This window comes from Castanea sativa, chromosome 4 (genome assembly GCF_040712315.1).
Source record: "Castanea sativa cultivar Marrone di Chiusa Pesio chromosome 4, ASM4071231v1".
In the NCBI taxonomy this organism is placed as follows: domain Eukaryota; kingdom Viridiplantae; phylum Streptophyta; class Magnoliopsida; order Fagales; family Fagaceae; genus Castanea; species Castanea sativa.
This window is the reverse complement of record NC_134016.1, coordinates 1,989,616-2,004,404: the sequence shown is the minus strand read 5'-3', so window position 1 is coordinate 2,004,404 and position 14,789 is coordinate 1,989,616. Positions and strand designations below refer to the sequence as shown.

Below are 14,789 nucleotides of genomic sequence, written 5' to 3'. Positions count from 1 at the left end.
CGCTGTCAATAGGTTTGAAAACTGTATAATCGTAGAAACTAGAAGGTACGCATTTAATGACTATTCTTTGGCCAAAGTTGATAAAGATTGCAAAAGAGTCTAAATGCAAAATTGCCTGACGCATTCGCACACATCACAAAAAAATAAAAAAATTTCCTTACCCTTGAGTCCTTGACATCACTAATTTTTTCCTACTATAAAACAACCCCAAATGTCGTTGCGTTCAACCAACCACAGATTGATTTGATTTCACAGTAATCTTGTCTAGTTATCTCATAGTTTTCTCTCTCTATATTTAACTCTCAAGAGATAGTAGTAGTAGGAGCTTAATTTGTTAGCAATGGCAAGTGGTGGTGATGATGAGCAAGTGAGAAACAAGCAAGTGATCCTAAAGGACTACGTGTCTGGTTTCCCTAAAGAATCAGACATGTACGTGGGTACCAATGGTACCATAAGATTGAAGGTTCCAGAAGGTTCAAATGGGGTTGTGGTGAAGAATCTCTACCTGTCATGTGATCCCTACATGCGGAACCTTATGAAGAAGCCCATTACAGAAAATCATGACATGGAATCCACTGACAGCTTGAAGCCCGGTCTGGTGAGGACGCATCACTTCTTTTACATAATTAAATAATGGCATGCCTTCTAATAACTTTAGCTAACCATCAATTACAAAATTGTATGTTCTATTCAATCTTACCACTCACCTAGGGGTGGCAATTTTTGACACAACCTGTGAACATGAAATGAACATGACATGGATTTTTGAGGGTTACGATGTAGCCTTAAAAGTTCAGGTCAACATGGAACTGACACTATTAGACATGGTTATTTATTCATGTCGACACAAAATGATCCATTTTAACACAACCTGTTTCGCTAGTATAATAATTAAATATTGATGTTATGAGTTATAGGTATCTTGATGCTATGAGTTATGTCTTTGTATAATAAATTTTGTTTATTAAATTTAAAACAATATTAATTAGGTCAAAAATGTTGAAATGGGTCATGCTTGAAGTGGGTTAAATGGGTTGTATTTATGTCAATCCAACACAACTTGTTTAATAAGCAGCGAGTTGAAACGTGTCATGTTGCATTCATGTCAACCCAACATGAGTTCTTTATTAAGCATGTCCAGTAGGTTGTGTTGTGCTAACCTGTTTCATAAACAAGTTGTGTTAGGGTTGAAAGGTCATGACACAATTATTAAGTGGATTGCGTTTGTGTCAAACTATTTAGTTGAATACCCCTAACTCAACATGACAACAACACAAATTCCCAAGGCTCAATCAATCGAGCGGTGTCAAGCCAGGAGTCGAGCTGAAGTGAAGTTGGATCAGTAGAGCTAGTAGTTTTTTTGGGTAGTTCATGAGCAGACTTTGTAGTCTTTGTTTTGGTCTTCAAACTAAACTCTTAGACCCCATAGACTTACAAATGTACTCAACACAAAGTACCATGGAAAATGTTTGGATACGCTGCAAAAATCACTTGCACGGCAACACATGTACTATATATCGAAATTAGAATTGTATCCACAGGTGCCCCTTCTTTTAGTCTATCTACATTCCAGGAAATTCATATGCTCCATGGATGGAGCAAAAAGTGGAGTCTTGGTCAGAGCAACTCGCCCCAATCTATTACTAGACATAATTGGGAGAAGCTCGTCCAAAACTGAATCTAGAAGTGACATGAATCTAATTCTTATGAATTGTAAAGTCATTAGTCAATCAAATACATTCCAAACACCATTTAATTTACTATATATAGAGATAAATATATGTTGTGAATTTATGTTCAAAAAATGGTCAAGCAGCATTTTGTCCAATTTACAGTAACTAGCCATGGTCCCGCGCGATGCGCAAATAATACTTTAAGCTATTATGTGAAAATCTTATATAGAATATCCAAAATATTTTAAAGTAATAACATGAAGTAATGTTATAATAACATGAAGAGATTTTTATTAAATTAATGATATAATACAAAATTAAGGAGCTGAAGAACTTAAACTATAGAGAAAAAGCTACATAAATTAGAATTAGTTATTATGTGATATAATATCTTATAAAAAAAAAAAGTGGCATAATAAGTTGATTGTTTGTTTAATCATTTATTTTTTTGCTGAAATTTTTAATAATAATTTTTGTTTCTACATTGGCTTGGAGTTAGCATAAAAAATTTGTAATTTCATGTAAATGTTTAGTTAGCTTATGGAAATATCATCTAAAATTTATAATGTCACGTTTATGTTATTAAAGTATGATAGTAGTAAGTTAAATACTCAGTGAAAATAGAGACATTCTATTAATGAATTTTGTTATAATCCAAATATGTAAAGAAGTTGAGGTGTAAAGCTAAATGAAATATTACTCTTACAAAGAGCCACATGACAGAATTGCATAGTCTTTCACGTGATGTTTTTTCTTCCTTTTATATATATATATATATATATATATATATATATATATATATATATATATATATATATAATTAGTGCATACTTATAGATAATTAATGTTTCACTTCATTGACACATTTAATGAATTATAAGTTTTACATAAATGAAAATTTTGATGAGGTGGAAGCCTAAATAAGAGAAGATCAATGAATGTGCCACTTGGCAGAACCTCATGCTCTCCCACATAAAGTCTCTACTTTTATATATATATTGATTAGTTGCAAGTCATTCTCAATTTTTATAATCAATTTATTGAATTTGAACAAATATAATGATAGGTTTGTGTGCATTAATAATGACCTTAATGTTGAAATCATGCAGCCCATTATTGGATTTGGCGTGGCTAAAATTTTGGATTCTGGACATCCAAGTTTCAAGAAAGGCGACTTAGTTTGGGGAAATACTAAATGGGAAGAATATAGTTTGATTGCAAATTCTCAGTTCTTATTTAAAATCCAACACACTAACGTGCCTCTCTCCTATTATACTGGCATTCTTGGTAAGCTGATTTCCTTTCCCTTTTGATATACTTTAGAGATGAAATAAACAATTTTATGAAACTAATCAAGTATGTATATGAGGCAAATCATTGTGTGTTATGTTCACCTAAATTATTATAGTTATGGTGATATGTAGAAGGGATTTTCTTGATGTTGGATTTTGATCTTCATTTAAATAGCATAATCATGACTGCTCTTGTTAAGTTTGTGGTCAAGATGATTTCGATTATCAAAAAACGGGTGCTATATGTGACTGGTGATACACACCTTTTTCTTGTTTGATCTCCCTTCATGAGATAATCTTGTAAAATCCAATTATTTGAAGTAGGCTACCAGCAATGGCTTTCCACATTCTTAGAATAATTAAAACAAGAATACAAAATTTTCTAATCCTTAGTACTTCTTTATACATTATAATCAAGTGGTTAGTTTTATATCCAAAAGAAAGCTTAATTACAATTGATTCTTGTAGTAAGTTGCAAGTGGGACATTATATACAAAATTTTCTAATCCTTAGCACCTCTTTATACATTATAATCAAACGGGACAAATTCTTTTTAACTGCCAGTATTAACTCATCATTAAAGATCACATCTTCCTTGCCAAGTTTTTTAATATGAAATGTTATGTCTTGCCTGCTGCCAAAAGCTCATTTAACATTTTCATTATGTGCAGGTATGCCTGGTTTAACTGCTTATGTTGGGTTTTATGAAATATGCTCTCCTAAAAGAGGAGAGAATGTCTTCATTTCTGCAGCTTCTGGGGCAGTTGGTCAGCTTGTTGGGCAGTTTGCAAAGCTGTTAGGTTGCTATGTTGTTGGAAGTGCTGGAAGCAAAGAAAAGGTGACTTACTGAATGAGTGCTTGATGCTTCAATTCAATTAATATGTTCTGTTTATAACATGAAGTGCCATATCTATTTGGTTGTGTCCAACTAATCTGCATTCCATCCAAAGCATTTCTACTGTTCATAGACTCCTTAATTCCTAAATGGACAACACTTTTCTCTAATGGGTTGGCATAATTGGATTTGATTAGATAAATATTTAAGTTTAAGTGTTCAAAATACTAATAAACCATTGTAATCTAACTAAAATTGTTTTCCCCAATAAATAGTAAGAATTTTTCATACATAATTCACCATGTCCTTAGGCAGCCAAAAATTAAAAATAAAATATAAGGAAAAAAAATCTTGGCATGTTTCACAAAAGTAATCAGGACACTTTTGTTTAGTCAACTCTAAAACTTATTTTTCTTGTAGAAATTCTATTTTCTTTACCTAAGATTAGCACAGAACTATTAAATTGTAATTTTTTATAGTAAGTATATATGGTTATTAATTTGAAAATTGTTTTGCTATTGATGATTTTTAAGCATGCAAACAAACATTATAACAAGTGTAAATGTATATGTTTAACAATATTAACATCCTGTCCGGTACACTGTCTAAATATGGTAAGTCACCATGCCAAAGAAAAAGTGTTCAGGTCAAAATAAGTCACCCTTGTCCATTTCCACAACCCATAAAAGATATTGATCACTCTTGCTGATTGCTCACTTGGCAATTTTATATCTTATTTAGGAGTTGGCAAGCCTGACCAGAATGGGCGGCCTCACTAACCAGCAGTTTTTGATTTTCTTTTGGTTTTCTATTTTATTTTTTTCTGTTACAAGGTTGATTTGCTGAAGAATAAATTCAAGTTTGACAAGGCTTTCAACTATAAAGAAGAGTCTGACTTGGATGCCACTTTAAAGAGGTTAGTAGTAATTTAGTTTTTATCAGAATTCAAAATATCATTTCATTCTATAACAGGGCAACTAGTTTGATACTGGAGTAAACATTGGACATCCATTCATAATTTCAGCCTTTGAAATTTTTGTGTTACAAAACATGGTTATATTTTGATTACCAATTATCCTAACCCTCACTTGTGAACCCATCTCCCCCTTAATAAATGGGGCCAACACATTTGATTCTATGCTTTTATAATCTAATACCCTGGTAAATTACCAATTGTTCCAAGAGTTTAAGTTATTAGGAAAGGTTGAATTTAATCACTTAATTATTTTTGTAACATATTGTTGATTAATTTGTCTTTGTCATTCCTTCTTTAGAAATATGGGGATTCTATAATAGGGTAACTAAAGAATTTGTGTTGGGTTTTGACCTTTTGACAATTGATTTCCAAATCGGTTTCAAAGAAAAAGTGGGGAAAGAAAAGAAAGGATTAGGAAACAGAATATTTTTTTACTTCTTTATCACATCTGCTAGTCTGAATCTACTGTGAATGCTGTAATGTTTTTCCAGGTACTTTCCGGAAGGAATTGACATTTACTTTGAGAATGTTGGGGGAAAGATGCTTGATGCAGTGGTACTCAACATGAGAGGCCATGGTCGCATTGTTGGTTGTGGCATGATCTCACAGTACAACCTTGACAAGCATGAAGGAGTGCACAATTTAATAAATCTGATATACAAACGGGTTCGAATTGAAGGATTTATTGTTACTGATTACTTTCACCTCTACCCAAAGTTTCTGGAGTTTATTATGCCTCACATTGCTGAAGGGAAGATTGTGTATGTGGAAGACATAGCTGAAGGCCTCGAGAGTGGCCCATCAGCATTTATTGGGCTATTTTCTGGCCTCAATGTTGGTAAACAGGTAGTTTTAGTTGCTCGGGAATGATTCACTTCATGACAAAAAGCTACAGGTCCCTTGGATTCTACTGCAAATAAACCTTGTACTTATACACCTTTTAAGAAGTGTTCATCAGGAAGTGTGTTTCCTAAATAGATGTTTTGTTCTTGAGGTTAAGGATTTCTTTTCCTAAAATAGATGTTTGTTATTGTGTTTCTTAAATATATTCTGTCATTGAGGTCACAAACTAGCAGATGCTATTGATCTTGCAAGCACAAATACACAGTCATGTGGATTGTGTTTTGATTTAAATGATCTGGGATTTTGATGAAATTTATACTTGTTATCTATACACTATATAAAGGGCCTAGGATTTGACATATCCTCTTCTCCATTTTTTTATTTTAAATCATCACTGAATTGTAGAAAAAAAAAAAAAAAAAAGCTGAAAAAGCACAAAATATGGGTTAAGACTAAAATTACCTTTCTAATGTGGTTCAAGCAATAGTCCAGGGTACATTAATCAAAAGTAATAGCTCAGTAGTAATGACATTCTTTGTAATGTTTTATATTAATAGTTTTCAAATCTCACCTCTCCCTCCTCCACTCTTTATCCCTAAAAAATAAAAAATAGCTTTGCAAATAGGACAGCACATTAGGCATTTGTGTGAAGTGTGATAGTAAGAGATGACCAGGGACAGACCATTGCCACTTTGAGCAAAAAATTCCAAGGACTTCTCCAAGCGGTGGAGGCAGAAGCCATGACAATGAAGTAGGCTGCCTGCTTTGCATGGGAAGTAGGAGTATGTGATATCCAACTAGAGGAGATGCCTGATAGATTATCATTGTCACTTGGAGAAGTCCTCTGATTTTCTTGCTCATGGAGGCAATGGTATGTCCCCATTCATCTCTTATTTACAGACCAATCCAAAGATTAGTGATAAAGTTATGAGTTGCAATTGGCATAGCTTTAAGTGTACTTGTATCGAGCTTTAATTTGCTAATTGAGTTGGCATGCGGTTATGCATCACAATTGGATCCGAAGGAATGCAAGAGTGCATACTGGCCAAATATGATCATAGGAGTACATTATCCAAGCTATTAAATGGGAGGTTGGTTTTAGAATTCAGTTCAAAGAAGGATTGAAGAATTCAGTCCTTAACAGAGTTGTCTGCTGCAATTGGGGAATTCCTCCTTCAGTTCTATTCACCGAATTAATGGTAAATTCTGGTGTATTTTAGCTCAATTGTCCTCTCTGGAGTATTGTGGCTCAATTTTTACATGTCTGTGTTGCTCTTATTCTGTATGCTGTGGTTTGAAGTTTAAGTCTGCTAGTTTGTAACTTTGCGTTTGTTAATGAAAATTAAATGTTAAAAACTTAAAATGGCTCTCAAAGCTGCCTGAGGTATCTTACTATCTATTTGGCATTGGTAGAGATGCCCCCCCCCCCCCGCCCCCAACAACTATATAAAAGTACATACATATGATTGCTATTTGTTCTAGTTTTTCTTCAATTTTCCTTCTCATAGAAAGGCTCAAAAGATGGGAAAAATAGTAAGACAACTCTCTGAGCTCTCATTATATCCATAAAATTCTCTCCATATGAAACCTGTTGGATTATCTTACTAGTGGTAGATACGCATGTGGAAATTTAGCACTTAACAACTATTAGCAAAGTGCTCTCTTAAGTAATCATACTTTTTCATCAGTCATGTATGTATGAGATTTGTTATCTTGGCTGTTGGTGGCTTCCATGTGTTTAGATTTGTAATCCAGTCAGTTGTGGCAATGGTTGGTTGTTCAAACTTGATTCATTGACATTTTGAAAGATTTTGGACAAGTATTTTATCAAAAAATCTTAAAGAGTTGAGAATTTCTAGCCGAGTTTAGTTGTAGGTTGTTTAAGTTTTTTTGAAAAATATTTTCAGGATAGTTAGTAGGGGGAACACCTAATTGTTGAGTAGAATGGTTTAATAACCCTACATATATTAGCATGACACTCATATTACAGCCACAATTACTGATTTGCAAGTGTAGTCAACACTCTTCAATAACAAAAGAAACACATGATTGAGATTGAATAAAAAAGAACCTATAAAATGCAAAAGAATTGTTGCATGAGCTTAGTATGTTGAAGTGAGTTTGTGCTTGTAACATCAATAAGATCTTCTATTCATGAAATTCATGACATCAATGACATTACATCTACTTATTAAACTAAATTCCTTATTAACACCAAGACCTGAACATGTCCGCATCAATAAACTCTGCTATTTATAAAATTCATGACATCAGTGACATTACATCTGCTTATTAAACTCAATTCCTTATGAACACCAAGCCCGGAACACATCCACATCAATAAGATCTGCTATTTATGAAATTCTTGACATTAATTACATTACATCTACTTATTGACTCAATTCCTTATGAAAACCAAGACCTGAACACGTCCACCAAAGGTATAGATGCATAAGGTTTATTTGCAGTAGGAATCTCCCTGGGACCAAAATAGTTTGGTCATGAAGTCAATCATTCTTTAGAAACTAAAACTACCTGTTTACCAACATTGTGGCCAGAAAATAGCCCAACAAATGCTGCTGGGCCAAGTTCAAGGCCTTCAACTATGTCTTCCACATATACAATCTTCCCTTCAGCAATGTGAGGTAGAACCAAGTCCAGAAACTTGGGGAAGAGGTGATAGTAATCAGAAACCACAAATCCTTTTATTTGAACCTGTTTTAAAAGCAGGTGCATTAAATTGTGCACACCTTCTGGCTTGTTGAGGTTGTACTGTGAGATCATGCCACAAACAGCAATGCGGCCATGGGGCCTCATGTTGAGTAGCACCGCATCAAGCATCTTTCCCCCAACATTGTCAAAGTAAATACCAATACCTTCAGGAAAGTACCTGATAAAACAATACAGCATTCACACTAAATTAAGAGCAGCAAATTGATATAGAAGTCCAAAAGACTCTTGGTTTCCCAGGTAAACAGAGTAAAACTTAGCTGCTACCTTATTGTTTACCCCATCTTTTCAATTTCTAATGAAGGCATGGAATAGACAAATTAATCCACAATATAACCATGTTGTTTTTTCCTGTAAAGTTTTTGAGGCATAAAATATATATATGAAGGGATGTCCTCTTTCTTGAGAACAAGGATGTCCAATGTTTACTTCAATATCAAACGAGTGACCCCGTAAAGACTGAAAAAAATTTATATTCTAATTACAACATATATTACTACTAACCTTTTCAAAGCTGCATCCAAGTCAGGCTCTTCTTTATAGTTGAAAGCCTCATCAAACTTCAATTTGTTCTTCAGCAAATCGACCTAGTTGAAGGGAGGGAAAAATAAAATAAAATAAAAAAGAAAGAGAGAGAAGACAAATTCTGGTTAGTGAGGTTCCCACTCTGGTCAGGCACATCAACTCCTATATAAGATTTAAAATAGCCAAAGTGTGCAAGGTTGATCAATATCTATTGTGATTTGTGAAAATGGACAACGGTTGCATATATAGACATGAACATTTTTTATTTGACAGGACAAGTATAGACGCATGGTAGGACAAGTATGTTGATATTGCTAAACATATATATTTAAACTTGTTATAGAGTCTGTTTGTATGCATTTGAACCATTAATTGGAAATTTTTTTTCAAATTAATAACCATATATACGCACCATAAAAAATTCATAACAATCAAATTGTTCTGTGCTAATCTTTGGTAAAGAAATAAAATGTATACACTGAGTGTTAGAAATGACAAAAAAAAAAAAGTTACTGTCTACTCTTATGAATCATGCAAAATTTTCTTGTTCCTTCTATTTTTTTCCCTATGTACATGGCAAATTGGGTGAAAATATTTGAGTTATACTGCAATTGTTCACTAGTTTTTGTACACTTACATATGTAGTAAGATGAATGCAATATATCAACACTAGAAATGCTTTCGATCAAATATAGACACGGTATAAACAGAATGAAATATATATAGATATATATATATATATATATATATGTATGTATGTATGTATGTATATATTAATTGAATTGAAAAATCGAGCACTCGTATTCAGCAAGCCACCTTTTCTTTGCTACCAGCACTTCCAACAACATAGCAACCTAATAGCTTTGCAAGCTGTCCAACAAGCTGACCAACTGCCCCAGAAGCTGCTGAAATGAAGACATGGTCTCCTTTCTTAGGAGAGCAAATCTCGTAAAAGCCAGTATAAGCAGTTATACCAGGCATACCTACACATAATGAATACCTTAAATTAGGATTTGGCACTAAGCAAGACATAACATAACATAACATGTTAAAGAAACCTAGCTAAAATACTAGCAATATGTGACCTTAAACGATAATAATTACTATGAGATGGCCTTAATCTCCATATATAATTTCAGTTAAGTGAGTTATTACTGTCAGTTTAAAGAATTTGTTCCAGTTGCAACTTAGCTCTACAATCAGAATCACCATAAGAATCAATAGTAAATAAGTTTTATCTTGTCTGAACAACTAATCACTTCATTAAAATGTATATAGAGGTACTCAGGACTGGGAATTTTTGTATTCTTGATTTATTCTGAGACACAGAATTTGAAAGCCATCTAGGGTAGCAAACTTCAAATAATTAGTTTTGCTAGATTATCTTATAAAGGTAGATCAAATGGGAAAAAAAGTGTGAATCAATAGTAGCATATAGCATCCGTTTACTAATAATCAGATTCATCCTGACCACAAAGTTAACAAGAACAATCATGAATATGATGTTTTAATGGAAAATGGAATCCAACATCAAGAAAATCCGTTCTGTTCTGTTGAATCACATATCACCATAACAGTAATAATTTAGGTGAACTTAAAACACAACGATTTACCTCATACACTTAATTAATTTCTAGAATTGTGAATTTCATCTCTCAAGTATATCAAAAGGGGAAGAAAATCAGCTTACCAAGAATGCCGGTATAGTAGGACAGTGGCACATTAGTGTGTTGGATTTTAAACAGTTTCTGAAAATCCGTAATCAAACTATATTCTTCCCATCCTGTTATTCCCCAAACTAAGTCACCTTTCTTGAAATTTGGATGCTCAGAATCCAAAACTTTAGCCACGCCATATCCAACAAGGGGCTGCATGATTCAACTTCAAGGTCATTACTAAAGTACACAATTGAAACAAGATCAATTTGAAACCCCTTCATTGATTAATAGTAGATCTAAATTTCAGTTTCTAGTTGACCAAAAGATCTATTATAAACAAATCTAGCATTTTATTTATTCAATTTAAATAATAATTATAGAAATCTGACAATGACTTTTCACTTGCAACCAATTACAACAAATTGGATCAAATGCAGGTTGACAATTTTAGGACACGGATTTACATCACAACTTTATCTCTATGTATTATGAATTAAATGGTATTTCTTTTTTGCATTTGATTGACACAAGGCTCTTGACACAATTTAGAAGAATTATATTCATGTCAAACCTAGTATAACACTTTTTTAATATTATGACACTCGATGCCATAACATTTTTTCCCTGTTAGAAACAAAGACCCATTTGGTTCAAATTATTCCAAACGTAACTCTTGCAATTAATAACTATCTCATCTATAAAGTAAACAAAATTATTATTATTATATTTTTGCATTTAAAAATAATATATAGCATATAAGCTATGATGCCTACACTAAATAAAATCTTATTGAAATGAAATTTGAATCACCTATCAAATTTCTTCTCCCCAACTATAAAATTAAAAAAAAAATATATATATATATATATATATATATAATCTTATTGACATGAAATTTAAATCACCTATCAAATTTATTCTCCCCAACTATAAAATCAAAAAAAAAAAAAATATATATATATATATATAGGAAGAAAGTTACATTTTCATAATTTGTACTGCTGCTACTACTAACACCCAAACAAACAAGAGTTGACTTACCGTAATCGAGGGCTTTGAGTTGGTGTTACCAGCACCGTAATTCTTCATATTGTTAAGGTGAAGCATGTAGGGATCGCAGGACAAGTAGAGGTTCTTCACCAATATCCCACTGGAACCCTCTGGGACTTTCAACTTTATGGTACCATTAGTACTCACGTACATGTCTGATTCTTTTGGAGAACCGGTCACATAGTTCTTTAAGATCAATTGCTTGTTGCTCACTTGCTCATTTTCGCCACCACTTGCCATCTTTTTCTTACAAAGCTCTTACTAATACTACTATCTTTGGGTATTAATAGATAAAGGCTACTGTGAAATCAAATGTGGTTGGTTTAAGGAATGTTGCAACATTTAACGGTATTTGGGGTAGTTTTATAGTGTGGAAAAATTGTAGTGATGTGATCAGCCTATGCGTCAGGAGATTTTGCGTGTTGGAAAAGTACAGTGAGGTTAGCGAATACGTCACATAGAGATAGTACTGTTACTGCATGCTGGCTTTATCTGCGTTATGTTCACATTTGCATAGACTTTGGTCCTAAAGAAAAAATGTTAATCCTATCATTGTTCCGTCAAAAAATAATTATAATATTTATGATGTCAATCTCTTTGACTTTGGTCAAAGAGTAGACTTTTTTTAAAGATAGTTTTAACTTGTGATGCTCATTCTTAATGATATAATGATAGTTTTTTTATCATTAGACAAAGACATCAATTATTTTTTAGTGTAGACACTAATTAAACTCCAAATTTTTTATTCAACCATAAAAAACATTATTAGTTGAGCTAACTGGACCACTGGATTCTATGGCCTTTTATTTCTTTTACTTATTGTTCTAAATATTATTCAAAAGTAAATATAAAATTTTTTATGAACTAATCATATTAGTATATCATTAACAAAAAGTCAACTACAAGTATAAACAAAAATAAAATGTAAATTATTAAATGTTTATTATAAGATATGAGAAAAATTTTATAATAACGTTATTATGCTAATTCAAGACCTTCACAAAATTTGGATAAACTTTTTTTGGTCTTCTATGCTTCTAGCTACTTTATGATCACTCTAGAAACTCAGAAGCAAAGCTTCTTTGGAGGTTGAACCTAGCTATTACTGAGGTAGTAAGTGCTATATATATATATATATATATATATATATATATATATATATAGAGAGAGAGAGAGAGAGAGAGAGAGAGAGAGAGAGAGAGAGAGAGAGAGGTGTTGACTTTCCTGCAATAAATTTTGTTACTTGAAGGAAGTTTTGCTATAACTAAGTACATCATGAGACATCAAGAGGGTGTGCTCAATAGAAGGTACCTAAAAGGGTTAGAGTGTGTTCCTAATAAAATCAAAGAATGTGTACTTAGAATGTCAAATAGAATCCTTGGTCTAAGGCACCTCAGCTAAGTCAGAGAGGTACCTAGCTAGGAAGGTTTGAAAGGGTGCTCCGAAAAGTCTCATTGTCCAAGTCAAAGGGAGTACCTAGGAAGGTCTGAAAGAATGCTCTGGAAAGTCTCTTCGGCCAAAGAGAGTTCTTGGCCTAATGCACCTCGGCCAAGTTAGAGGGGGTACCTAGGAGGGTCTGAAAGAATGCTCTAGAAAGTCTCCTCAGTCAAAGGGGGTCTTTGACCTAATGCACCTCGGCCAAGTCAGATAGATTACTTAGGAAGGCCTGAGAGAGTTCTTGGGAAAATCTCCTTGGCCAAAGGGAGTCCTCGACGTAATGCACCTCAACCAAGTCAAAGAAATTACCTAGAAGGGTCTGAGAGACTACTTTGGAAAGTCTCATCGGCCAAAGGGAATCCTTGGCGTAGTGCACCTCGACCAAGTCAGAGGGGGTGCCTAATAGGGTTTAAGAGAGTGCTCCAAAAAGTATCCTCGAGTGCACCTCGGCCAAGTTAGAGAGGGTACCTAGTAGGGTCTGAGAGAGTGCTCCGGAAAGTCTCCTCCACCAAGGGGGTCCTCAGTCCTAATGCACCTTGGCCAAGTCAAAGGGACTACCTAGGAAGGTCTAGGAGAGTACTTCGAAAAGTCTCCTCAACCAAAGGGAGTCCTCAGTTTAATGCGCCTCGGCCAAATCAAAAGGACTACCTAGGAAGATATGGGAGAGTGCTCTGGAAAGTCTCCTTGGCCAAAGGGGGATAATCCCTCAAAGGGTTAGAGCTCTAAGAGAATATAAAGAAGGAGAGAGAGAGCAGCCGACATTGCAAGCAAATAGAGAGCCCTTGCCCATTTGAGTCATTGCTGCACGAAAGATATTTACATCAGCCAGGTCAACGAGAGAGAGAGAGAGAGATATTTTCCAAATGGTTTCTCCCCCTTTTATAATGAAAATATTTGCATGGCTGGACATGTGGCCAATTTGGTATTATGTGTGCCTAATTTAAATAGGCTTAAAAAAAATTGTAGTTACGTTCACCTTGTTTAAAAATGGGACCACCCAAAACTAGTTTTGCATGGCTAGCCATGTGGCCAATTTGACTACTAAAAATATATTCTGTTAGGATATATGTGATTTGATGTTAGGAATATATGTCAACATTTAATGTATTGGCTAATCCTTTGACAAAACACACTTTACTTGTAATTGGGTAGATCTACGATGTGTTTAATACTTCAGGAAACAAGGTTTCAAATTCAAGTGTTAAAGCCATGCAAGTCTGTCCAAGAAACAAGTGAAAAAGTGTTGGATTTAAATCTCGACAGCTAGCTCGACAAATAGTATCTATCGAGGTTTAAAAGCTGCTGAAGCCCGTGGCTCGACAGCTAGCTCGGTAGATGGTTATCTATCCAATCCGTGAGTATGTGTTTAGACTTTATTTTCTCACAACCCTAAACATATATATGGATTATTTTAAGGGCCATCTAGGGTTGCGCAAGTATTGAGCAAAGTCATGTTTATGCAAATTGTGACCGAAGACAATATTTGCCCTAGTTCATCTTCAAGAAGCTGCTGTGCTTGTACAATGTAGGGTTTTGTGACCAAGCAACTTCATGATCTTCATCGGTTGATGAATAGAAGAACTTTGCAGCCAACATCCTTCTTAAGTTGGTGATCAAGTCGCATATTAGAATCCGCACATCTTTTGGTTAGTCACGTATTGGGAGCCATGTAATACAAGAAAATATTGTCACTACAGAACAAGTCCGATTGGGTATTGGGGTAAGGGTTCAACTGTAGGTTGGTATAAGGTATTGAGATTCCTTCACTTG

At 34.0% G+C, this 14,789-nt stretch overlaps 2 protein-coding genes across 2 annotated transcripts; one reads left to right on the top strand and one right to left on the bottom strand.

The window, feature by feature from the left end:
* Nucleotides 1–235: 235 nt before the first annotated feature.
* LOC142630747 (2-alkenal reductase (NADP(+)-dependent)-like) lies at nucleotides 236–5,965 on the top strand. Its single transcript, XM_075804788.1, has 5 exons — nucleotides 236–598; nucleotides 2,783–2,960; nucleotides 3,637–3,803; nucleotides 4,634–4,716; nucleotides 5,268–5,965. The coding sequence occupies exons 1-5, from the start codon at nucleotides 341–343 to the stop codon at nucleotides 5,644–5,646; spliced, it is 1,065 nt and encodes a 354-aa protein (XP_075660903.1). The 5' UTR covers nucleotides 236–340; the 3' UTR covers nucleotides 5,647–5,965.
* A 1,882-nt stretch (nucleotides 5,966–7,847) lies between these two features.
* On the bottom strand, nucleotides 7,848–11,919 carry LOC142632100 (2-alkenal reductase (NADP(+)-dependent)-like). The gene is made up of 5 exons (XM_075806519.1): nucleotides 11,574–11,919; nucleotides 10,565–10,742; nucleotides 9,691–9,857; nucleotides 8,854–8,936; nucleotides 7,848–8,509 (listed from the first exon to the last, which is right to left on the bottom strand). Exons 1-5 carry the CDS (start codon nucleotides 11,820–11,822, stop codon nucleotides 8,131–8,133), a joined length of 1,056 nt encoding a protein of 351 aa, XP_075662634.1. The 5' UTR covers nucleotides 11,823–11,919; the 3' UTR covers nucleotides 7,848–8,130.
* Nucleotides 11,920–14,789: the final 2,870 nt, after the last annotated feature.